The sequence below is a fragment of the Temnothorax curvispinosus genome, unplaced genomic scaffold (genome assembly GCF_003070985.1).
Source record: "Temnothorax curvispinosus isolate PA1 unplaced genomic scaffold, ASM307098v1 QBEX01011001.1, whole genome shotgun sequence".
In the NCBI taxonomy this organism is placed as follows: Eukaryota; Metazoa; Arthropoda; class Insecta; order Hymenoptera; family Formicidae; genus Temnothorax; species Temnothorax curvispinosus.
This window is the reverse complement of record NW_020220781.1, coordinates 69,790-94,273: the sequence shown is the minus strand read 5'-3', so window position 1 is coordinate 94,273 and position 24,484 is coordinate 69,790. Positions and strand designations below refer to the sequence as shown.

General features: G+C 40.8%; 3 protein-coding genes across 7 annotated transcripts; 2 read left to right on the top strand and 1 right to left on the bottom strand.

The window, feature by feature from the left end:
• Nucleotides 1-50: 50 nt before the first annotated feature.
• Nucleotides 51-13,810, bottom strand: LOC112461047 (centrosome-associated protein 350-like). Of its 4 annotated transcripts, none has more exons than XM_025026103.1 (12): nucleotides 13,716-13,810; nucleotides 13,016-13,228; nucleotides 11,184-12,947; nucleotides 10,868-11,099; nucleotides 10,346-10,788; nucleotides 10,055-10,272; nucleotides 8,559-9,983; nucleotides 8,107-8,273; nucleotides 7,695-7,861; nucleotides 3,845-7,625; nucleotides 2,587-2,669; nucleotides 51-2,511 (listed from the first exon to the last, which is right to left on the bottom strand). In XM_025026103.1, the coding sequence occupies exons 2-12, from the start codon at nucleotides 13,115-13,117 to the stop codon at nucleotides 1,795-1,797; spliced, it is 9,099 nt and encodes a 3,032-aa protein (XP_024881871.1). In that variant the 5' UTR covers nucleotides 13,118-13,228; nucleotides 13,716-13,810; the 3' UTR covers nucleotides 51-1,794. The 4 variants fall into 4 exon arrangements, with proteins under 4 accessions (XP_024881871.1, XP_024881873.1, XP_024881872.1 ...); XM_025026105.1 differs by having other exon boundaries at nucleotides 10,382-10,788; XM_025026104.1 differs by having other exon boundaries at nucleotides 10,868-11,066.
• Nucleotides 13,811-14,761: 951 nt separating this feature from the next.
• LOC112461044 (protein regulator of cytokinesis 1-like) lies at nucleotides 14,762-17,694 on the top strand. Its single transcript, XM_025026096.1, has 2 exons — nucleotides 14,762-14,961; nucleotides 15,031-17,694. Exon 2 carries the CDS (start codon nucleotides 15,051-15,053, stop codon nucleotides 16,977-16,979), a length of 1,929 nt encoding a protein of 642 aa, XP_024881864.1. The 5' UTR covers nucleotides 14,762-14,961; nucleotides 15,031-15,050; the 3' UTR covers nucleotides 16,980-17,694.
• Nucleotides 17,695-17,863: 169 nt separating this feature from the next.
• On the top strand, nucleotides 17,864-24,365 carry LOC112461032 (dosage compensation regulator). 2 transcript variants are annotated; one of them, XM_025026065.1, is made up of 9 exons: nucleotides 17,864-18,310; nucleotides 18,386-18,878; nucleotides 19,556-19,602; nucleotides 19,694-19,929; nucleotides 20,042-21,710; nucleotides 21,785-22,152; nucleotides 22,228-22,497; nucleotides 22,564-22,809; nucleotides 23,264-24,365. In XM_025026065.1, exons 1-9 carry the CDS (start codon nucleotides 18,232-18,234, stop codon nucleotides 23,603-23,605), a joined length of 3,750 nt encoding a protein of 1,249 aa, XP_024881833.1. In that variant the 5' UTR covers nucleotides 17,864-18,231; the 3' UTR covers nucleotides 23,606-24,365. The 2 variants fall into 2 exon arrangements, with proteins under 2 accessions (XP_024881833.1, XP_024881834.1); XM_025026066.1 differs by lacking the exons at nucleotides 17,864-18,310; nucleotides 18,386-18,878 and adding an exon at nucleotides 18,922-19,218.
• Nucleotides 24,366-24,484: the final 119 nt, after the last annotated feature.

Genomic DNA, 24,484 nt, shown 5'->3' with positions numbered 1-24,484 from the left:
TAATTTGTCTTTCTTGTCTTAAACACGTTACGTGACAGAAAACAGAAAGATTTCGCTTTTCAGAAAAAGTTTATTATAAAATATACCTTAGTTAAGTACATATTCAACACTACATACGTGAACAATCTCTGTAACAACTACAGACGCGGCCGAGAATTGCTAACGTAAAAAGAATTGTGAATGAGAATACCCTGCAAACGGAGAAAGGCTCTTCAGGGCGGTCCGCACGTGGGAGTTTTAGTAAAAGTTACGTTCTAATTAAAATTACCTTCTAATTAAAATACAAAAGCGCATGTTACCCGCGTATAGAGGAACAACGCTGGACATCGCACTTGAGCGTTGTAGTATTTATATTTTTATTACAGTGATACACAGGAATTTCAAGACGGAGCACATAATCAATGCCGTAACGCCGAATATTGAGATAAGTTACCGAGTTACGTTTGCATGTGCCACCGTTTGCATTCCCGTGAGTCTTAATGTTAACATCACAACCACAAACGTAAAGTTACACGAGTGAAACAGAATCGCGACGGTCGGACGCGACTGAACTTAAAACGCATATTAGTCGATTATCAGTCCATTAACAAATTACAGGTAGTTTCGTCGATAATAAGAGTAAATGTAATGACTGTATATAGGACTCGATCTTGACATTCTACATGATTACAGGGCCTGTATACGCGGATCGTTTTATTAAAAAAGAAGAAAAAAATTCACAAAACTCGTAAATATGCAGGAGAGAAGCACATAAGACACATAAGAAAATAATTCCCGGGATTGAATGTTTATGCGCCTCACCCTGTATAGCCGACGTTTATTACAATCTCCATCTACGTACTTTATTCAACGGTTTCATAATTTCGATCAAAATGACCCCGAAATGTCAGTCTTTCCGTTTAAATTTTGTTAATTTCATTACAAGTATAATTGAGCATGTGACTGCTGTCCAAAGTGACTTATTGAAACTCCCTACTTATATTCTACTGTTTCGCTAAAATACAATTTACATACGGTAATCTAGGAAATGTTTCCTTCACGTACGATGCGACACGGCACAAATATCGCGTATAATTTTTGCGACGTTACATTGTACAATTTCGATAAACTACACCTGCAGCACAAATATTTTGTTGACGCCTGAAGAAGCAAAATGTGAAACTCGCGTAAACAAGAGATCGTATTTCTGACTACTAATCTAATAATTCTGTGCAAATTAAATTGAATAAAACGCTCCGTGATATTCGATGATTATTGTTTGTCATTTTCGCGTAGAAACACAGAGTACCGCATGTCTTACATTACTTGCTCTATGATAGCCCGTACATATGTATAATTATCGTTAAATGCTAGAAACTCGTCGTTAACAAGAAATAAATTTTAAAACTGACCTAGGGCATTTGATTATCGAATCTTGAATGGCTAGTGTTAATTATATTCTTTCTCTCTCTCTCTCTCTCTCTCTCTCTCTTTCTGTCATTCATATTTCATATATATTTTACCTCACTGTGGTTTGTCTATTTATATTTGAACATTCACACGCGTCAGCTTGGTTAATGTTAAAAGAAAGAAGAGTAACAAAATACATAGTTAACAAATAAATAGGAACCAGCCTATGTTACACTTAAGATACTAATGGACAAAAGTGTGAATGACAGTAACGCGGTATCCGAAATGCAGTCCTGAGGAAACATTGACTGATTGTGAGAGGGTATTTTGTTACTTTTGTTCGCTTTAATTAACAATGAATTGCGAGAGATAATGTCTCTATTCAGTCGCGAAAGTTAATAACCGCTACACCATCATTCTCCTCTTCTTACCGTACGCCATTTTCATCACGTTAGCAGTTTCCATCACGAGAGTGTCCAGTATAGCTACCGTGAGTCCATTCTTCACCGCCAACTCGTCGTGATGAAACTTCGTCCATTCGTCCTCCTCGGCTTGAGCCTCTCTCGCCAGCAACTCGTCGACCCTGTCTCTGCGTTTCCTGCTCCAACGCATCACCATGTTTTCTCGCTGCAGCTTCGTTTTGAAACCGAACAGCGTAGCGACCTCCTTGTTAACATACTCGATCAGTTCCTCGACGTTCTTCGGGATCTTCATCGTGGGCTTTATCTTCACGTTCGGCTTCGTCCAACTCGGGCCAGGCTTCTCGTATTCTGCTCGATAGACCTCCACGATGGTCTCCTTACAGAGATCGAAAAGAAAAGTGTTGTAGATTCGCCTGTCCCTTCTCTCACTCTTATCTTTGGTCACGTCGTAGATCTCGGGAGGCGCTTCCAGATTCGCGATATCCTCACCGGCCAGCTTGGCCTTGTATATCAGGGTTGTGGCTTTCTCGGTGAACGACGTTAGCTCCTCGACGTTCGACGGGATTACGGCGGTGACCAGCGAAGGCGAACTGAGCGAAGCCGATAATCGGCCATCTCCAGGTGGGGTGTAAGGAGGCGGTGGCTTGTTCGGTATCTCTCGAACGTAGTAAGACACTTCCTCCGCTTCCAATTTCTTAATCTTAAAAATAGTTACGTATGCATTCAAGTAAAATGTCCATGTTTGCGACGATCTGATCATACACGGGATACGTACCTCCAACTCGATTTGCAATTGTTGGATCCGAAGCAGCTTAGCTTCCAACTCGGCGACGTCCTGACCAGGTTGTCCCACTGAAGCTGTATGGAGTAGAAACGAGAAATATACATATCGATAAATACGACAGGTAGGCAGAGATACGAGTTTCTCGAGTAAAGCAACACGAGCCTTCACATTACATCGGGGGTTCACAATTTATATACTTAATTTGAGAGTGCTCTAAGGAAAGGAACGGTTGGAAAATAGGGAAATATATCAAGAAAATGTTTTAATGCACATATATATATAATGCATATACATACATATGTATTATATATATATAAAATAGTAGAAAGCTGTGACAAGGTTGGACATTCCATAAAACACCTGTACACGATAGTAAATCTCTTCTGACAAGTTCAGAGGGAAGAGAAAGGTAGATATATATATATTATAGTAATTTATGAATAATTGTGTGCGATGCATAATATTTACAGGCCTTTCTTGTGCGCATACGGATCAATAATGAAAGGATCAAGCATTTCATGCGACACTGATTTGTACAGAGATAAACAAGTCAATGTTCGTATCATTCGTAGTTTCGTGTATTACCTTTAGACAAATATAATCTCGACTTTGCTATTTGTCTGAAAATAAACAACACATGGCTATACCAGGCAACGCTTTTGCACAGGAGAGCACACAGCCATTATAAAAAACAAAAGGTGTTTCTGTAGTATATAAATGTGTTTAGATCAAGATGTGTGTATGTATCGAGTGTCTCTGAGATGGTCAGCCCACATAAAAATTGCATCGCATGATTTCGGTCGAGAATGACATAATTTGTTAAGAAAGAGAAAAAAAGATCCACTATCTCTCAACATATACAGGTTGGCTTGCTTTGAAATATGTTATTCGACTCTTGCAATTCAATCGCTCGAATAGCATCTTTCAAAAATTATTGCTTTGCAACGTATCACGATTAGATTATTTCGCACATTAGACCAAACCAGACATCCATTCGATAGCGATATCGACTGGGTTACAATATTTATATAACTCTTATAATGACACACATAATGTTTCAAGTTTGAAAAAAATATGTACAATCGGACGGAGATGAGTACTATAATATAGGATTGATACTCTCACACATTAAAACTCTAGTTAATATATGACCCAAGACGTTATAGTTGTGACTCTGTATATTCTTAATTTTATATATAATAATATTCTAATATTACTTCGATTATCGTAATAGAATAGGCGAGAATACCTTTTAATTCGTAGATCATAGCTTCGATGTCCTTGTCGGATGTGGTAACGATGGACGCGGAATGGAAATTGGTCTCCATATCGATGCTCTGTTTCGTCGCTTTAGTGCCGCTCAGCAGATCATCGTCCAGGATATCAATGTCCAGCCTCGAGTCATTGAAATCTCTCGGAGAGTCCATCTCGATCTCGGACACACCCCTCGGAGTATCGCCGGCCTCGCTAGATTCAGACGAGCCATTCTGTTCCTGCAGTTGCGAGACTCTCTCGCGCAGCTCGTATATTATTCGTGACTTGTCATCCTCATTCAGTCTCCAAGAAACCGCTTTTCCCTCAGATAAGCCGTCCGCGTCGTTAGCCTCCACCGATTGTCTGTCCTGCAATTTTGCTTTTTCTAAGAATCGACCTTTGGTTTCGTCCACTTCGTAAGACTCCTCCTCGAGCCTGTTCGTCGTTCTATTCATCTCGGGGGACGAACCATCGTCCTCCGCGGAAACCTCTGCGCCCGAGGCCTCACTGATCTCCTCCGTTACACTCGGCGCACTCTGGTCACTCCTCTCATTGTTTTGCGAATTGCTTGCTACAGAATCGAACGATGACTTCTGTGTGATTTCGTCCAATATTCTCAATACGTCCTCCGATTTCTGGATGGTTTGATACCTCTCCGGCAAGTTAGCGGCCTTCTTCGCGGCGCCTGTTCTCGGGAAGTCATCTTTGTCTAGAATCTCGGACACCTCGAGACTTTCCTCGGAGATGTCCTCGTATTCTGGATCTTTCAGTACGTCGAACGTCTTGTTGATATTTCCTACTACCGGTGCGTCCGATATCGCGGTTTCGTTCGTCTTCTCGGCAGTGTCATCAGTTGTCTCTTCCTCAGCTCGTCCAGTCTGCGCCGCATCATCTATTATCGGCTCGGGAGAATCACGCGACGACGCAACAGGTTTTTCAACGGTATCCAATCCGCTCACAGCAACTTCTACTAGATTGTCCAGCTGCTCACCATCCGAACTATCTTGTTCCGAGATTGATTCCAGACATTCCTTTATCTCGACGGGCACAGCGCCTTTATTTTCTGCCACAACGCATTCATTTTCGTCCTCGTTTACATTGCACGATTCCTCTTCTTCGGCTAATTCAACTTTGGCATCAATTTCAAGTTCAGATAACACGTTATCCTCGGCGCTACTCGAATCCAGCTCAGTTATTATAATTTCTTGTACTTCCGACACTGCTTCGCGCGGACTCTCCTCGTTATCTATTTCCACATATAAGTTTACATTTATGGCAGATTTATCGTCGACTGTTCGTAACGAACCATCTATTATTTCCTCACGATTACCAGCTTCTTTATCTTTACAAGTACTCATAGAGGCTGCATTACTTTCGCTTATACCTTCCACGTTTATTTCGCTTTGCGCTTTGTTATTTAATATTGAGGCTTCCGAAACTGCTTCAGTTCGATTTATGTTGATATCCATATCACATAAGAGTCCTTTAAAATGACTATCGACATTTTTCCCGTCCTTTTCTACGATATCCTTAACTCTGTCTAATAATTCCGCCATAGAATCAGACATTACGTTATCAAGCTTCTCACCTCCAGGAATGCTTTTTCGTTTATCATTTTCTCTAGCGATTATATCCAATATATCGTCAAGTTCGTCGTGGCTTTTTACCATGTGAGACTGTGCTAATGCGTCGTTAAACGTAACGTCCTGTACCGCGACGTTGGTGGATTCCCCTTTTGGAAGAAAGACCGACACGTCAGAGTCGCGTATTAAATTGCTTTCAGCTTCTTGATTTGTCATATCATCGACGCGTGATACATTCTTTTCCGAGAAATTATTCAAAGTATCGTCCAGGCCTGATTTCGAATTCTCGATATTTTCACGTACTCCAGTGCTAATCTCATCTTGCGGTACCACGAACGAATCGGACGTCGTCCAGTCGTCCTTATCCTGAGAAATATTTCCCGCGCTGACTGTGCGCGATTGATTTTGATCAGTATTAGACGCAAGTGTCATTGAATTTACGGTACTGTCGAGCACTTTTGTATGAATATCTTCATCGAGATCCTCTGATATCTTCACATCATCAGCGGCATCAATTCTGACTTCTGCCTCGAGAATATTTCTCGACGATTTCAAATCTTTGGCAACAACATGCGAGCTCTGACTTGAAGCTAAACTAGGCGCGCTTCGCGAATCGCCTTGTGATATCGTTTCCTTTGATCGATGACCGGCGATGATGGGAGACTGCATTGATATAGTGCTAAAATGTTCGGCAAGTCCCAGAGAATGCGCTCCTTTTGTTCGAGCTTTTACAAGATCCTTCTCAAGTATCGCTTCACTTAAATCGCACTGTTCATTTATACTTTTCTTCGAGTCATCGACAATCTGGGTTGCTGTCGTCTTCGCAAGACCGAGGCTCTTTCTACTCTCTGACACTTTGGAAAGAATTTCGGAAATCGATTTTATATCAAGCTCGGAGACCAAATCATTCAGCAACTCTTCATTTCCATCTTCTAATGCTGAAGTTTGATTATCGCCGCTTGCAATCTTAATATGTTGCGACAGTATAGATTTTTCTATTTCATTCATAATCTCTCTGCTTTTGGCTTCGTAATCGATTTCATGAGATAAATTAGAGATGGTAGGAGCTTCTTCCGGGATTATTGCCGATATTTCACTACTTATTCTGTCCGATATGTATTTATCATGGCTGAAATCATTGGAAGCTATTGATGTTTTATTATTTACCGACATAGGTGATTCGGTATCGACTTTCTTCTCAGGCAACACTGCTTGCCGTTCTTTATTTTCAATATCAATTATTTGATCGCTAAAAACTGATTTAGATATTATCTCTGATATATCCTGCGACGTATTCCTTTCATCATCTGCTCTAGACTTTTCATTCGATTCATTACTTAAGCGTGACATTATTTCTGAAAGCGCCTTAATGTCCTTCTCGAGAGAACTGATATCCTCGCTCAAGTTCTTATTGTTTAACTGCAGAAAATCTAACTTTCTCGAATAAGTAAGTATATTGGAATTGGTAACACGTGCAACATTTTCCGTAGAATACTCGGATTTGCTCGGAATAGATTTGGAGTATTCGACGTTACTTATTTCTGGGATCTCGGACAATATCGTGGGAGTCTTTGGCAGAGATTGATCGACATTAGTATTTAATCTATCATCTGCTGATTCGGTGTTAATAGTACTGTGATCTTCAAATCTTGCATCCGATATCGTTTGCACCTCCAATTCTGATTGTACCGTACTAGAATCAATTTTAGCGTTTTCCTCACCGTATGATACGCTGGTTTGTTTGATATCGGCAGTGGATTCTCCGATTTGTTTTTCAGAACGTGCATCGTTTGAAGTCGATGACGTCGAAGGCACCGTTCGAATTTTATCGTACGCTTTTGTCGATGTATAATCATCCAAAATAGTTCGAGCGCTATCGTTGGGATCCGTAGTGTCTTTTAGTGCGAAAACGTTAGCGCCCTTGATATTTTCAGATGTCATAAATTTCTGATAACTATCCCTCTCATGCTTCGATAAATCCTTCTGCTGATTTCTCGTCAATAGAAGATCCGATTCCGACCTAGATCTCAACAAATCGCTGCTTTTGTAGATGTCCTGTATCCTCTTAAGCGGTATTTCAGGTACTTTGAAGTCGGCCAACGACTTTGGCTCTATAGCTAACTTATCAGTTTCTTTAGTAGCTTTCTTCGATTCCAACTTTTTGCGCATCTCATGAATGGTCGTGTCATATTTCTGTCAAGTACAAAGAGAAATTTCATAGAACAATAATAATCAAATAATTATGTGCGTATATAAACTTACCTTGATTTGAGTCTGCAGGTTTGCTTCCAGAGCACGCAGCCGTTTTTTCGTTTGCTTCTTCACTTCTCTTTTTAGACGCGCCATTTCGAGACGTCGTTCCGCTAATTTCTCAGTGAGAAGTCCTATCCTTCCCTCGACGTCGCTCGTATCAGACGATAAGGTGGTATCTATAAAAGAGCACATACATCTCTCTGATCGTGATCAGTTTAAAATTATGCAAAAAGCTACACTTAATTAATATGTAATAAAGTAACACGTTGTCATAATTATTATGATATTTGCAAAGGATCTTGCAGCTTGTTTGAGTTACAGCTAAATTTAATTCAAAATTTATCAAAGAACCACTACACGTTATCAATGCAAGTTACGTGATCTTTTATATATGCAGTGTATGTAAGTGCATTTTTGTTACCCCCTCCTTGCTGATACAAAACATTAGACGCTGCCACGAGTTTAAATGCCGCCTTCTCCATACGAATAACACGGTCCTCTTCTGCTCTTAACCTTGCGTGCCACGCCATCCAATCCTCGACACAATTCTTGCGCGATGCAAGATCTGTTTCGCGTGCGTTCAAAATCCTAAGGGGCACAGAAGAAAGTGTACAGTTCCGAGAATACGCACATGCATGCCTGTTATGCGGATTGCCTCTGCAGAGAATCTATTTTTACAATGCTTCGCTTGATGCGGCATGGAGATGCACACAGGTTTATTATTAGATCTCCCAGCGTACGATTTTAGTGATTCAGGATTTTATTAGCAGAGCACACGCGTGTCGCGCCGAAAAACAGTGTCCGAACGTTTGCAATTATTAAAACTGAAAGGAACAATGTGATAAATGAATGTACGCATATAGGTGCACTTACTGTTCACATTCTCTGTCTTGCGACCTAACGACTATAGACCTCGAAAGATTTTTTTCGCTTTCTCGAGAACTGTGATGGGAAACGGCAAAAGTGCTAATCTGAGACGTGGATGCGTCTTGAGTATCCCGCTCGTTCCTGGAAAGACTTTGATCATTCTCAAATTTTCTGTTCGAAGCTTGAGCGGACCTGTTTCCCTTATTCTCGTTTGCTGTCGATAACTTCGAGCTTTTGTCCTTGGCCTTGGAATGCTTAACGAGCGCCTGAAGCGATGTTTGGCTCTCATTAAAATCTGATTCGTCCAAGATCGAACTTTCTTTGTTGTTATCTAACTGAAGCAATGCGTTCTCCACTCTTGTACGTTTATTATAAAGCTCAATAAGCTCCTCCGATATATGAGAGCTTGATTTGGACCGCGATATATTTTCCGATGATATACTAGAGACTGATTTCGTTTTTTGATACTTGGAATTTTTACGCTTAGAGCTTGTTTTCAGTTCGACATTAGGCTGGAACTTTTTAGATATGTCTCTGTCACTTGTGATAGACTTGTCAATCTTCTTTGAGTTCTTACTCGTACTCGCCTGTGATATTTCGGAGATGTGTGACTGCGTCGTCTTTGAAACGGTGTCTTGGACCATCTCTTCCTCTATAGATTCACTATTGGCAGTTGCAGCGTTAGAAGTTGATTCTTTCCCTTTTGCAGTTGTCGCGGTTTGTATGGAAGGATCTGTTACTTGCGACGTTCTTGATCTTTTCGCTTCGCTGATCCGAAGCGCTTCCACTAATGTGATCGTATCAGATTCTGATTTTACATAATCAGGTACCGACGCATCTACTTCTAGTCTCGGTGACTGCGACAGTCTGATCTGATCCTGATTTTCCAAGAGCCGAATATTTATTTTCATGGGATGAATCCGTTTCGACTCCATGTCCAGCTGATTTTGCTTCTGTCGCAAAATATCCGCTCTAGGCATCTTGTCTTCGTACTTTCGAGACCGCAGCTTGTATTTCGACATATCGCTTTTCCTTTGCAACTGCGTGGGACATTTCTTCTGTTCCTTACTCTCAACTAACTCGTCGAGTCTTGCCGCGGACGTGTTGTTTCCTTCGCTTAAACTTATTAATATGTTAGGCTTCGAATACTCAATTTTGGATGCATCACTCTCGGATACGTTCAGGCGCGTGTCGATCTGAGACCGATCATGCTGAGACTTATCAGAATCGATCAAGGAGCTCATAGAGCTATTACTGCGTATATCGTAACCCTTCATAGGACCCGATAATCTTCTCGGCGATTGGCTGTCTGCGATCTTCTTCAATTTCGTCAAGATATTCTTCGTTGACATTTGCGGATTAAACATGCCTCTCTGTTTTTCAAACATACGTTTCCGTTCCAGGCTTGTAAGCTCGTGAAACAATTTAAATCTATCAATAAACGGAATAGTTTAGTATAAATAAATTGAAAGTACAATATATTACACAAATGTGTCACTTACTTTAGAATTTCATCTTTCTCTTCTAATAGTTTTAGAAGCAGAGCTCTCTGTTTCTTTTTCACGGAACGGCTGTCTTGTCCGGTATCTTTCAATGCACGTTTTTGCTCTTCTAGCTGCACCAATTTCTTGGTTTTGTCGCTTAATGTTTTTTCTCGAACCTTGAGCCATTCTTTAATTTGATAGCTTAGTTGATTCTCGTCTCTCAAGAGTCGTGCTATCTAAAAACAAAAGTATAAAAAATATCCAATTAATATCAAATGTAAACGCACGTAAATAACAGAATATGCTTGCCTGTGAATCTATAACTTTATTAAAGGAGCACGTTACATCTCGAGTCGAGATACTAATCTCGGTCCCGGTTTCCGTTTTTATCGACGAGGTAGTTTCGTGTAAACTAATCTCCGACATGGTCCTCATTCTGCTAGGCCGTGACATCTCTTCTATTTGGTCCAAATCTTCGAATTGTATGGCCGAACTTACAGGTAGTTGAGACATTTCATTTCTCCTCAAAAATGGTTCGTATGGGTTTTCACGCATCTCTGACAATCTGTTTTGCACGTTCCGTTCGTTCGCGGATATGTCCGTTTGAGTCGCAATGTCATTTACCGTTTGCGTTTGTACCTCCGCCACTTTGACCACCGCTTTATTAAACTTTCCACAATTAAATCCATAACCCTCATCGACGTTGCCTTGGTTTGCCTTTTTTTCTACATAATCAGTTAGATTCCATGTTGCTGTAAAAAAAATATTCCAAATATTTAGTATAATGTATTTATATACATAATGTATTTCTACTGATAACAGGCTTCTTACTTTTCTCAACAGCATCGTTATCAATCGTAGTAGCTGCACGGTCTTCTACGATTTGCGCAACTTCCTCTTCATCTTTTTTATCGATTTTCTGCAAATTCTTTTGCTCTTGCATTTCGCATTTAGTGTTGTATAGACACTTTTCAACATCCATTATTTGTCGGAGGGACTCATTGCAAGAATCGTAAAGATGCAGTTCCGCCTGAAATTGCATATGCAAAGCTGTTGGATGTATCTGAAATTTCAATGCGCTTCCACTTTATCAAAAATACACTGTTATGACTGAATAAAACGTGTGTGACAATGTATTCATACTCACCAATTCTACCTCCTCTTGCTCTTTTTCAGATTTTACTGTCGGCTTGTACTTGGGGCATCTTGCATCAACTTCCGAATCATTGTTCTGCATCAAGTATCTCCTTCGTTTAGACTTGAACACAAGATTCATTCTTTCTGGCGTCATTAAGTTATGAAATTCTGGTTGGGAATAGCCCTCTCTGAGGGAGATTCTTCTAGAATCAAACAATGCTTCTGGCAGTGTACTGTCGTCCACATCATTTGAATCATCGTTGGTAGCTATTTCTTTAGTTGTAATAATGCTCTGTGAACATGACTCCTCGTCTTTTTTAACGCTCGTACTTGCAGACTGTGCCACGGAATGTTCTGTATATTTGACATTTTCTGAAGTTTTAGATGATCCGGCAGAATTAATGCTCTGTTTACCTTCCACAGCCGTTTCGAGATCTTTACTTTTTGATGCGTGCGTGGAACTTATAGGGTAAGCACTTATACGACTCCTGGAACTGTTTGTTTCAGACATAAATTCAACATCTTCTGATGGCTCCGAATTGACACTGTGTAGTTTATTATCTTCGCCTTGGTTATTCAACATTTTATTTTTATCAGACACTCTCTTCGTTTGGTCCTTACAGATAATACTTAATTTGTCTTCTTTCAATTGTCTACTATCCGAATCAGATTTATATTTCACGTCTTCCATTTCAGATTTTTGCTTTAAAAAATAGTGGCTCATGTCTTTAGATTTATTTTCGGTACTAGATAAAACGCCCATATTATCTCTCACTGCAACTTTATCTAGCACTTCCCAAGATGGAAAAACCGGAAAGTTGCTAGATTCATTGCTGGACATTCGAATCTTGGATTCTAGAAGCGTGTCTTTTGTTAATTCCACCGACTGTGCATTAAAAGGCTTCTGTCTTTTGTCATCTTTTTTACCAATGGATGCTACAAAATTTTTATCTTTTGATTTTACCGACGAAAAGTCATTACTCTTTGCAGTAAGGAATGGTCTGTCATTCTTTGGTACGTTCGTGTTACCCATATCTCTGACATCTTTTCTGGAGACGCGTCTTGGGCTTCGACTGCGTTTTACTTGGTCTTGCATGGATTCGTCCCTCTTTGCACACGAAGAATCATCCTTTTTCATTCTCTTAGATCTGTTTTCCTTTTCTCTGGAGCTGTCTCTACCATGTTCTTTCTTCTTGCTTAAATTAGACGATATAGAGACATTTGGTGCTTTTAACGGCTCGATGCTTTCGGACGTAATAAATGACGATCCGTCAGAGGAGAAGTCTAATTTTCTCTGTACTCTTTCACCAGTTCTTAGACTTTTGTCAGATCTGTCGTGCACAACGTCCATTGCAGCTATTTCAGACTTTATCGAAGGCAGCTCCTTTGAAACAGAACTTTCTCTGCTGGAGAAATCCAGTGTTTTTGGAGAAATTTTCAGATCTGGTACTTTCAGCGGCTTGATAAAGTCCATTTTTTGTACACGTTGATTCCGTGTATTCAAACTTTGCGTACTAGCCGCTTTCAGTATCGAAGAAGTCAAACTTTTTGCTTGAGAACTTGAGTCATGTGCTTTGGCGCCAATATCAATACGATCTTCTAAAGCGAGCTTTTGTTTCACTGCGCTAATAAACGTAAAAGGATATGGCTGTACAGGATAATAGGATAGCAAATTTTCTAAGCACTTTATGCCACGTGCCGGCACTCGCAAATCAGCTGCGTGCTCCTTGAAAGTCTTCTGTTGCGCCTCAAGTTCTCGAGTAATCTGTGCTGCCTGCAATAAAAAAGCAATATAGAATTTTATATATACAAGCAAAAAAGTAACAAACAAAAGTCACTCACAACAGCAGAGGTCTCGGCGCGTTTGGCAATAACATCTGGATCCGAGAAGAAAACATATCTTTTTTTATCGATGGATCCTTCTTTTCGGTTACTGCTCTTCATATTCTCATTCTTAAACTATATAGATAACATCCCATAAAATTATCATATTGTCATCCATATTTCTCGTGCACTTATGAATGCACTTATAATTATAGTGGAATGCAACAGCATCTGAAAACAGTGCAAAAAATATGAGTTAATATTAGAAAAAAGATATCCTCTTAATGATATAAAATAAAATAATATATCTGTACGTCTAATCAAATAATCTCGTCATTTACAACTTGATTGTTTAGTCACAGATCATGTAATCAGAATTGGGGATTCACGAATTGACATGAAATGGGTTATCTTATAAATTTTTACAATACACACACACACACACACACACACACACACACACACACACATACTTCGCCGCTCTGTTGTCACTCATTTAGTGTTCTATTTGCTTACATGAGCTTGGGACACCGAAGTGAAAGATATTTTCTTAATAATATAAAATATACCTTTATGTTTAATCAAAAATAACTTGATCGTTTGTGACAATGCTGTTTAGTTGCAAGTCTTGCAATCAAAATTGAGAATTGGCGAATCGATTATTTTACAATTTTTACAATAAACATCATTTACATTCTAATTTTACATTCTAACTTACAGGTTTTAGCTTGGAACACCTAAGTACAACGATCGAAAAAGGTAAACCTAATTAAGGCATCGCAGGTGAACGATTCTTTCTTGAACCAACTTTGCTCGGCGACGAGAGCAATCGCGCAAATGTGACATCTCCATTCTCCACAGGGGTGCGTTCATCAGGAATTACTGGAATTAGGCTAAATTTCCATGTTGCATCTTCTTCTTCTTGAGTTTATATGAGGTTTGTTCGCGTCGCATGCTCCACCATCATGCTCCTAATGCTGGATCTACAATGCGAGTCGCAAAGTCGTGAGTCGCAAGAATTGGCCAATCACAGTCGAATTTGAGGAGAATAATCGACTGTGATTGGTCAATTCTTGCGACTCACGACCTTGCGACTCGCATTGTAGACCAGCATAACTCCAATGGACTCCAAAAACTCATCTGCTCCAATCGCCACCTTTTATCCCTGATCCAAGTGCTCTTGGTGTATGCGACGCGAACAAACCTAATGGCTCCGCTTCCCTATAGGGCGCGACAAATGGCTGTGCTTTGCCGAACCTCCGCTAGCTAAAGCGGGGAGCACACACTTCTGCACAACGCATAATACGTAAGCATAAGGGCCCGGACACACACTTTTTCGTAACAGTAACAGTAGGATTTCGACCAATCGTGTTACTCGATTCGGGAACGTACGGCCGTACGTTTTCGAATCGAGCAACGCGATTGGTCGAAATCCTACTGTTACTGTTACGAAAAAGTGTGTGTGGCCAGCTTAAAGGCCATTGCACGTAACAAAGTTTTAGTCATAATCGTAAAGCCGTAAGGAAATAGACCAATCACAGTCGATTATTCTCCTTGAGCTCGAAGAATAATCGAGTGTGATTGGTCTATTTTCTTACGGCCTTACGATTATGACTAAAACTTTGTTACGTGCAATGGCCTTAAGAAAACTGATTGGTCTATTTCCTTATGCACATGTGTATGAACCAATCAATTTTCTTATGCTTACGCATTATGCGTTGTGCAGAAGTGTGTGTTCCCCGCTTAAAGGTAGGTTTTCATGGGCAGTGAAATGCAGCACGCGCTGGTGTCGCGACTGGCGACGACTCGCGACAACGACGCCAAGCGAGCAAAACACACACACGTACAGACCGTTTAAATTTAAAAAGATAACGGCATGTGCTTGCCGTGGCGTCTCTTTCAGACGGGAGTGACGCGCGTGAGTTTCTTTCGTGCAATAAGATTGACACTTTACTGAGATCGAGGTACGTATGTGACAACGCACAATTTAAAGAGGCCGTGCTCTTAACTTGCAATATTATTATTTTCCGAAGGAAATAAAGACGTGGGAACGATGGCTGATCAATCAGAGTGGAAGCCTCTCGTACAAAAAATGGTTGTGGATTTCGAGTACGCGCTCGACGAGCTGCAGAATATCTGGGAAGACATCGGATGCACCAAGGACATGCGAGTGATGTACTATGATCAAGCGTACGAGCACATAAAGGGCTTGCTGGATGATATGGTGGCCGAGGCACAGTTGAAGAGGCAACGTTTGTTCGATAATATACAGGATATGTTAAAACAAACAACATCACTGTACGCAGAACTACATATGGATAAGACACCTAAAACGTACGAACAGACCCCCTTGTGCAAGGTCGAACAGATGCTTCAAACGGATCTGCAAAATTTGGAGTGCATGAAGAAGGAACGTATGATGATCTTGAAAGAGTTGTTGACAAAGGAACATGACATTTGCAAGAAGCTCGGCTGCAAGGCGCTGAGCATCGCCGCGAATGTCGTGCCCACTGAGCAGGATCTCGAGAGTTTCAAGCTTTATCTGGAGAAACAGGAGAACGAGAAGGTACATTTAGAGAGCGTTTTTACAGACATACGTCGTTCCATAATCAAGATGATGAATGAATTGGATATCTCTCCATCATCGTCGTTCCAAGAGTTGATCTGCAAGAATCCTGAGGAATTTGTGCTGAGCGCGAGCAATATGACAAAATTGAGAGAGTTCAGAGATGAGCTGAGTACGCAAGTGGAGGAAACAAAGTGCTACGTTGAAAAAATTAAGGAAGATTTATTGGCGTTGTGGAAGTATCTTGACGAGCCTGCCGACGTTTGTCAGTCGTTCCTTGAAAGGTATCCTGGTTACAGTACCAATGTTATAAATGCCCTCAACGCAGAAATAAAGCGTTGTAAAGAGAAACGGAAGGAGAATATTCTTCAGTATGTTACGCAGATCAGATACGAATTGCTGAATTTATGGGACTTGTGCAAATACTGTGAAGCGGAGAGAAATGCATTTGCACCGTTTCATTCCAACACATTCACAGAGGATCTGCTGACGTTGCACGAGTTAGAAGTGGAAAGGCTGCGCAAATTTTATAACGATAACCGAACGATATTCGAGCTTCTGGAGCAACGTGAGAAGCTGATAAAGAAAATTAAGGACTTGCTCCAGCGAGCGAACAATCCCGATCGCTATTACAATCGCGGTGGCCAATTGTTGATGGAAGAGAAAGAGCGGAAGGTGATACAAAAGAAGTTACCCAAGATAGAAGCGGAATTGAGGCACGCGATCAGCGAATACGAGGCTAAGCACAAGCAGGTGTTTACCATTAACGGTACATCGTTGGAAGATGTTTTAGCGGAGACTTTGGAAACTATTAATCACGAGAAGGAGTCGATAAAGAAGGCGAGGAAAGAGGCGAAAGATAAATCGATCAAAAAATCGCCTTTAAACAGTTCTAAACGGACGCCAGGTATGTCCCACTTGAGCATTCACAGAGGTCCAATGCTGGGACTATCGAAACGCAAATTGTTCACCCCGTCTCCCAACTCGTCGATAAAGCGCAGAAATAAAAACGGTGACAAGAACAAGCCCACTGTCGCCGCGTCTAAGGTCCGAAGGAGTGGAAAGCTTCCAAAGATTCAGAAGCCAGGCAGAACTTCGAAAGGCGGGCAGAAAAGGAGGGAATCGTCGTCGCCCACTAACAGCATCACGGACACGACGTATAATCAGTTTCTGGGCCACGTGACGGGCAGGGAAGAATTGCACAGCTCGATGTTGCCGGAGCAGATACTGAGGAGCTCCAATAAGCTCAATATCAACAAGACGCCGGTACGAACGCCCATGAAACCGCTGAGGAAACATCTTTTAACAGCAACGCCCGTCACTCCCGGCTCCACGCGTAAAACGCCGCACAGTCCCAGAGTCATTCACACCCCAAAACTAGCGACGGCCCCGAGTAACTTACCTTTCATCTTTTAAACGCGATAATAAATTTTTAATGTGACATAATAAACTTTCTCGCCTGCGAGAATAATCTCGAATCTGGAAAATGTACGTTCCACGAAATCCTCACTCCAATCGTGCTGAAAATTGCCTCAAAATTTCAAATTTCATATCACATCACATCACATATAACATATAGGACCGTGTAAATGTGGGAATCGATGTACTTTTATTGCTTGGTGAAATTGAAATGAAAAAATGTATTAAATTCTCAGACAGCACACATATCTAAAAGACGTAAAGATATTTAGAAATGTTTTTAAGATATTTTAGACATGCCTGCTTCCAACGTGATCAAATACACGGTTGAGATTAGTTTAAGTTAATAAATATACGCGTTAGTAATATACGATAAAAAGTAAAGGCACATCATTTATAATATCTTTCTTTCACCGAACGGGAGTGTAGTTTGATGCAATTTTATTCGCAGCTGTAGTATATTAAGTAGATTAAATGTTTATTATTATTGTCACACATATATCTATGATTTATTAATGAACTAGTATGTATAGACATCTTTTTGTAAATTTTAACGTACTTTTAAGTAGAATAATATTTCTGTAACTTACGAAAAAGGCTACAAGGTCTTTACACATTTCACGTGCTCTTTCAACATGTATGAAACTTAATTCTTAATATATGTAATTATTCCATGTCTTAACAAAACTTTTACTACTCATTGCAGCAACAATAGGATGATATTAAACTATTTGAAATAAAAGACAAAATTAATTAAAATTTATAAATATATAATTTTAATAGATAATAAATTACATAATTTATTAATTAAAGTGAATTGCAATTGCGATATTTCGTTAAAACGGTAATATGTACTTTCACAAATGAATAGCAACTGTTATTCTAATATAAACTAGACTTTTAATGTTTTTCATATGAAATTGCAGAAAAGTTTGCTATTTAAATCCTGTGGCGCATTCTAGGATTATATTCGTAATGTAATTCATGTCAGGTGAGGTTAGGTTAAGTTAGGTTAAGCTAACCTACGACGCTACACATCCGGCATCGTCTGATCGTCTCTAACATCGCTCCTTTTGCAATGGAAATGTAAGCGAGAGGCTTGCTTTATTATACAATTTATTATTTCCTCGTTGGCCGAATTGATCCCGTAGGAGATTAGGAGCCATTTTAATTAAGAGGATTATCCCTCGCGAACGATAGAAGAACGCTATAACAACGCCTGAAACCAGTGACAAGAGACTCGAAAAAAATGGGCGATATAAAATCCTTCTTTCACCAATGGTGTGCGAAAAACGGAAAAGAACCGCAGTTTGATGTTAGACCAACAGGTAAATATACATCGCCCGTGTTATTTCGTTCAAGTTTGATGTATATAGATGACATGGGTTTTTTGCGTCTTGCAGGGCCGAAGCACAGGCAACGTTTCCTCTGCGAACTGCGAGTACCCGGCTTCGACTATGTCGGCGCAGGAAATTCGACTAACAAGAAGGACGCGCAGGGAAACGCCGCGAAAGATTATGTCAATTACTTAGTGCGTATGAATCATGTAAATCCAAACGACGTGCCAAAGGACATTGTGACGCTGCCGGCAATAGCAGCAGATGGCACGAAATCCGAACCCTCAACGCCAAAGCCGGTGTTCCAAGGAGGCATGGGGCCGAACGACATTGGCCAGGCGTATAGGCCGTATAACGAACGCGGTCAGAGTAATTACACATACATGGATAGGCTGGCTGATCAAAAGAGAGTGGAGGACGCGGAGGACGTCGACGTGAATTCTGGGATACATGGAAACTGGACGATAGAAAACGCCAAATCCAAGCTTCATCAGTTTATGCAAACTAACAAAATTAATGCCGATTACAAATATACTCCGGTCGGTCCGGATCATACGAGGTATGGAGTCTTGCAATGGAGTATTTTCTAGCACATTGGATTGGCATTACAATGTAGTATATATATATAACTCAATTCACAATAATTCGCTGTTTCAAACAATCGCTCGCCGATTGTTGTTGCCATTTGAGATTTAACAAGGCCATTTTGGAGTATATTGCTTGTTCACGTTTAAAGCTGGTGCAAGAGAGTGATCGTCGACTCTCTTGTGCACAAACGATGATATGGCATGGCGTTAAACCAAAACTTTTATTAAAATGATTTAATAATGGTTTTGGTGTAATACAAAGAAACTTCCTTCAATGTACTCCAATGTGGTCGTCTGTGACATCTTCAAATGGTAAGTTGTTACTATTCATTGTAATTAATTGAGGGAATAAATGGAACAAAAAAAAGATTATCTTTGAGATAGACGCTTATTTTATATGCTTCGACAAGTTTCATAAGAGATTTTATAATAAAATCGACGTACAAGAATTATTTTTCAGTATCAACAATTTTCTTCAATTTTCTTCAACAGTTGTAAATGTTTTATTCCATTATTTAAGGTATCTTTTTCTTATTCAAATTGTGTTATCTGACATGTGTGTTTCTTTCACATTGTTCCCTTAATTATTAATTGCATTAATAATATACAATACCTTTTATAATATCTATAATAGAAATTTTGTTTGCAGGAGTTTTATGGCAGAGATGACGCTTTATATCAAGCAACTTGGACGAAGTATGTTAATTTCTATTCTATTTACTGGTTTATTTAATTGTGTCCAGTCATATCACATACTAATTTTCTAATATATCTTGACATGTTTCAGGTGTAACTGGTCGCGAAACTGGATCGAACAAACAAACAGCTTCGAAAAGCTGTGCCTTGTCCCTTGTTCGCCAACTGTATCATCTAGGTGTTATTGAAGCATTTAGTGGCACATTAAAAAAAAATAAGGATGTTGAACAGATGAAACCTTATCCTGTGAAGATTTCACCAGAGCTAGAAAATCAGATTCACGACGTCCTAATGGATTTGAATATAAAACCAATAGATATTAAACAGGTAATAATCATTTCTTTATTCTTTTTTATGTATGTGTGTGTGTAAATAAATGTATCAAATCATCTCATTAGATTTATATAATAAAGAAATGAAATATTTACTTAAAACATAGCCACCTGTAAAAGGAGAAAATAGTGCACCTGCGGTAAAAGAGGAAAATAATACATCAGCTACTGGCGTATCTTTGTTGACGAATCAAATTTTGGATGACTTCATGTCTTCTGTACCACAACCTGCTGGCGTTGTAAGCTGGTCGCCACCTCAGCCAAATTGGAATCCGTGGACTGGATGCAATATAGATGAAGGGCCGCTGGCGACAACGTCTCTGGATCAGTTGTCGGAAGATTTGATGAACGAGCAGCGCGAGAAGCTGCAACAGGATTCCAATTTACAGGCGAGCATCAAGGAAAGATCGAATCTGCCGGTTTTCAGCAAAAGAACTGAAATAATGAACGCGATTAATGATAATTCGGTCATTATCATACGCGGAAATACGGGATGCGGTAAGACCACGCAGGTTTGCCAGTTTATTCTGGACGATTATATCGCATCTGGCCAGGGTGCATATTGCAGCATAGTCGTCACTCAACCCAGAAGAATTTCGGCTGTGTCCGTGGCTGACCGAGTCGCCATCGAGAGATGCGAGCCTCTAGGGCAGTCGGTTGGATATTCCGTGCGATTTGAGTCCTACTTGCCGAGGCCCTATTCCAGCATAATGTTTTGCACTGTGGGTGTACTCTTGAGAAAGCTGGAGGGTGGCCTTAGGGGCGTGTCGCACGTTATTGTCGACGAGATCCACGAGCGCGATGTCAATTCGGACTTTATTATGGTGGTCCTTAGAGACATGATCCATCTCTATCCCGATCTCAGAATCATTCTCATGTCGGCTACGATTGACACGACGCTGTTTAGCGAGTATTTTAACAATTGTCCTGTGGTGGAGGTTCCCGGCAGAGCGTATCCCGTCCAGCAATATTTCTTGGAGGACTGTATACAGTTGACGGGTTTTGTTCCCCCTGCTGGTTCCGGGAAACGTAAATCTAAGGATTCGGACGATGTGCCATTGGGGGACGGAGAGCCGGAGGAAAATCTGAATAAGGTCATCGGCAACAATTATTCTATTGAAACGAAGAACGCTATGGGACAGCTGACAGAGAAAGAGATAAGCTTTGAGTTAATAGAAGCGCTACTTATGTACATAAAAAAACAGGAGGTCCCGGGTGCCGTGCTGATCTTCCTCCCTGGCTGGAATTTGATATTCGCGTTGATGAAACATCTTCAGCAACATCCTGTCTTTGGCAGTTCGTCTTATCTCATTATCCCGCTACACTCGCAATTACCGCGAGAAGATCAGCGTAAAGTCTTTGATCCCGTACCGCCATTCGTAACAAAGATTATCTTATCTACGAATATCGCGGAAACCTCGATCACGATCAACGACGTCGTCTACGTTGTAGATTCTTGCAAGGCCAAAATGAAGCTATTTACTTCGCATAACAATATGACTAATTACGCGACTGTTTGGGCCAGTAAAACGAATCTGGAACAACGCAAGGGTAGAGCGGGTCGCGTTAGACCGGGCTTCTGCTTTCATCTGTGCTCGAAAGCCCGATTCAATAAGATGGACGAGCACATGACCCCGGAAATGTTCAGGACGCCTCTGCACGAGCTGGCGTTGAGCATCAAGCTGTTAAGACTCGGCAATATCGGTCAATTCTTGTCGAAGGCGATCGAGCCACCTCCCATCGACGCCGTGATCGAGGCAGAAGTCGTCTTAAGAGGTATGTGCCTTTTTCTTGAATCAATTAATTTATAGAGAGAGTGATATCTTTATATCTGTATGTGTCTCACGCAGAAATGAAGTGCTTGGACAAGAACGACGAGTTAACGCCTCTTGGCAGGATCCTGGCGCGTTTACCTATAGAACCGAGACTGGGAAAAATGATGATTCTGGGATGTATGTTCCGCGTAGGCGACGCGCTCTCGACAATGGCCGCGAACAGCACCACTTTCCCCGAGGTGTACAACATGGGCCCGGATATGAGAAGGCTGACTACTCAGCAAAAGTGGTTTGCCGGCGCGAGGTACAGCGATCACGTCGCGATGTTCCACGCTTTTCAAGCGTGGGAAGACGCGAGATCCGGCGGCGAATGGGCGGAACAGGCGTTCTGCGAATCGAAAAGCCTGAGTCTGCCAACTTTACGGATAACTTCGGAAGCTAAGGTCGGCAGAACCGCGACGTATATCTCGCTGTCCTAATGTACGCGATAATAACCTCCGTTATTTCATTATATGTAGAATCAACTGCAAGCGCTGCTGCAAAGCGCTGGTTTTCCTGAGGAGACTCTGTGCCCGACTCCGTTAAATTATCAGGCGGTCGCGGACCCGCGTCTTGACATCATCACCGCGCTGCTGTGCATGGGCCTGTATCCCAACGTGTGCTACCACAAGGAGAAGCGGAAGGTTCTCACCACGGAATCGAAGGCCGCGTTGATTCACAAGACGTCGGTAAACTGCAGCAACTTCGAGCAGAACTTTCCGTTCCCGTTCTTCGTGTTCGGTGAAAAGGTAAATCTATAAACATTTGTCTCTTTCTCGAATCCCGATAACCCTCTCTCCATCTTGTTTCGTTAGATCCGCACGAGAGCCGTGTCCTGCAAGCAAATGACGATGGTGTCGCCTATACATCTGTTGCTGTTCGGGTCGCGTAAGGTGGAGTACGTGGACGGCGTGATTAGATTGGACAACTGGATCAACTTGGACATGAATCCACAACACGCGGCGGCCATAGTCGCTCTGCGACCCGCTCTGGAGAGTCTCGTAATTCGGGCATCCAAGGAACCAGAAACGGTCCTAGAGTTAAACCCAAGCGAAGAAAAGGTATAAATCAAATTTGGATTTTTATTTTTTTAAATGAGAGTGCCTCCGACTCGAGAAAATTATTCAGCGCATTTACATCTAGATATATTTAGTCTAATAATCTTGGATTATTTTGAAATTTATATATATTTAATTGGTGTAAAAGATTCTCTGTCGTTTATTTTTATTAAATTTCATATTAAACAAAGAAATCCAGAGTTTCTAAAGAACTTATAAAATTTCTAAATGAATAAAAATATTTTTAATTGGGAAAAAGTAGGTATATTGAAGCCAGCGACGTCAATTTCACTTTGATTTCGCTGCTATTTTTGTTTCCTTTTGCGCTTATGTAACAACATGATTTTTATTATATTTGAAATAATAATTCTCTCTTTCTCTTTTCTTTTTCCGCACCATTTGGTACACGATAATGTCTTTTGAAAACGCTGATGAAAACCTTGTTCTCTTTCCTCAGACGTTAAGCGTGATCAAGGCGTTATGCAGTATGAACGCTTGTCGCCACGAGCTGGAGCACGTAGCTAGCGATGGATTCCAACCTCGAGCGAGGGGACCCGGCTTTCGCTCGAACTACAACGTACCTCCGAAACTGATGCGCGGAAGCGGCGGTTACCGCGGCCCTATTTCGAATAGCGAGTCCTATGGAGGAGGCGGCGGTGGCAGCGGTGGCGGTTTCAGCGGTAATCGCGGCGGTGGATACAGAGGAGGCTACGGCAACAGGGGACGCGGCACGGGCAGTCCGCGCGGTGGAAACTGGAACGGCGGTGGTGGATTTCGCGGACGTTATTTTAATAATTAAGTTACTAATTAATATGTTATTTAACATCCGCTGTAATTACCGTATCGCTGTCACACTTTAGATTGTATGGACCGCTTATGTTCATTTCTACCAATGCGGATTAACTTTAATCTCGGTTTAATTTACTTTTTATTTTTTTATCATTCTTAAAACTAGAAAAGGATAAAAAGTAAGCCGAGATTCAAGTTAATTGGCATGGCATTGGTAGGAGTGGACATTAGACATATATACAAGTTTGCATTGGATAAACCTATTGACATTGTACCATTATATAATAGTGCGAGGGTCGTTCAATAAGTCCTTAGAAAATCCTAAAAGGAGATTATGTTGAAAATTAAAAAAAGATCTACCCAAAATAACTTGTTTTTCTATCTTTTTCTAAGGACTTATTGAACGACCCTCGTATACACCTACAATACGATAGGCTGCATTCGGAAACTTCGTACGACTCAGGTACGTGCGTCGTGCACACCAGCGTCGTTTTGTCCTTATTAAATTTTTAATAACAAAGAACGATGCTGGTGTGCACCCGAGCGAAGTTTCCGAACGCAGCTAATGTAATATCGAGCATATAATGTATGGACAAGTAATTCACATGTCTACACATGTAAAGGAAATTTTGTTTCTTCTTTCTTTTGACACTCGTACACATAATATGAGAATACTTTTCTTTATCTCTTATTTGTTAGTATTAGGAAATTTTCTAAGTTATCATTGTATACAATATAATCGTAAATAAATTGTAACGCGTTCATCGCAATCGCGTGTTTGGAACGGCTTCCGGATAGACCAAAAATCCATTCCTCCCAGACAGCACGCACATGTCTATTTAGACGTGCGCTGTCTGGGCTGCCTTTTTTTTAATTCTCTCGTGTATCT

What these genes read in the sequence shown, in the direction of transcription:
- LOC112461047 (XM_025026103.1), bottom strand. Translation starts at nt 13,117, where the DNA reads ATGAAGAGCAGTAACCGAAAAGAAGGATCCATCGATAAAAAAAGATAT. An exon ending in TAACGATGCTGTTGAGAAAA is followed by an intron (nt 10,789 to 10,867) that starts GTAAGAAGCCTG and finishes TTTTTTTTACAG; the next exon opens with CAACATGGAATCTAACTGAT. An exon ending in GAGAAAGATGAAATTCTAAA is followed by an intron (nt 9,984 to 10,054) that starts GTAAGTGACACA and finishes GTTTATTGATAG; the next exon opens with ATTTAAATTGTTTCACGAGC.
- LOC112461032 (XM_025026065.1), top strand. Translation starts at nt 18,232, where the DNA reads ATGGGCGATATAAAATCCTTCTTTCACCAATGGTGTGCGAAAAACGGA. An exon ending in GTTTGATGTTAGACCAACAG is followed by an intron (nt 18,311 to 18,385) that starts GTAAATATACAT and finishes TGCGTCTTGCAG; the next exon opens with GGCCGAAGCACAGGCAACGT. An exon ending in TAAACCCAAGCGAAGAAAAG is followed by an intron (nt 22,810 to 23,263) that starts GTATAAATCAAA and finishes CTCTTTCCTCAG; the next exon opens with ACGTTAAGCGTGATCAAGGC.
- LOC112461044 (XM_025026096.1), top strand. Translation starts at nt 15,051, where the DNA reads ATGGCTGATCAATCAGAGTGGAAGCCTCTCGTACAAAAAATGGTTGTG.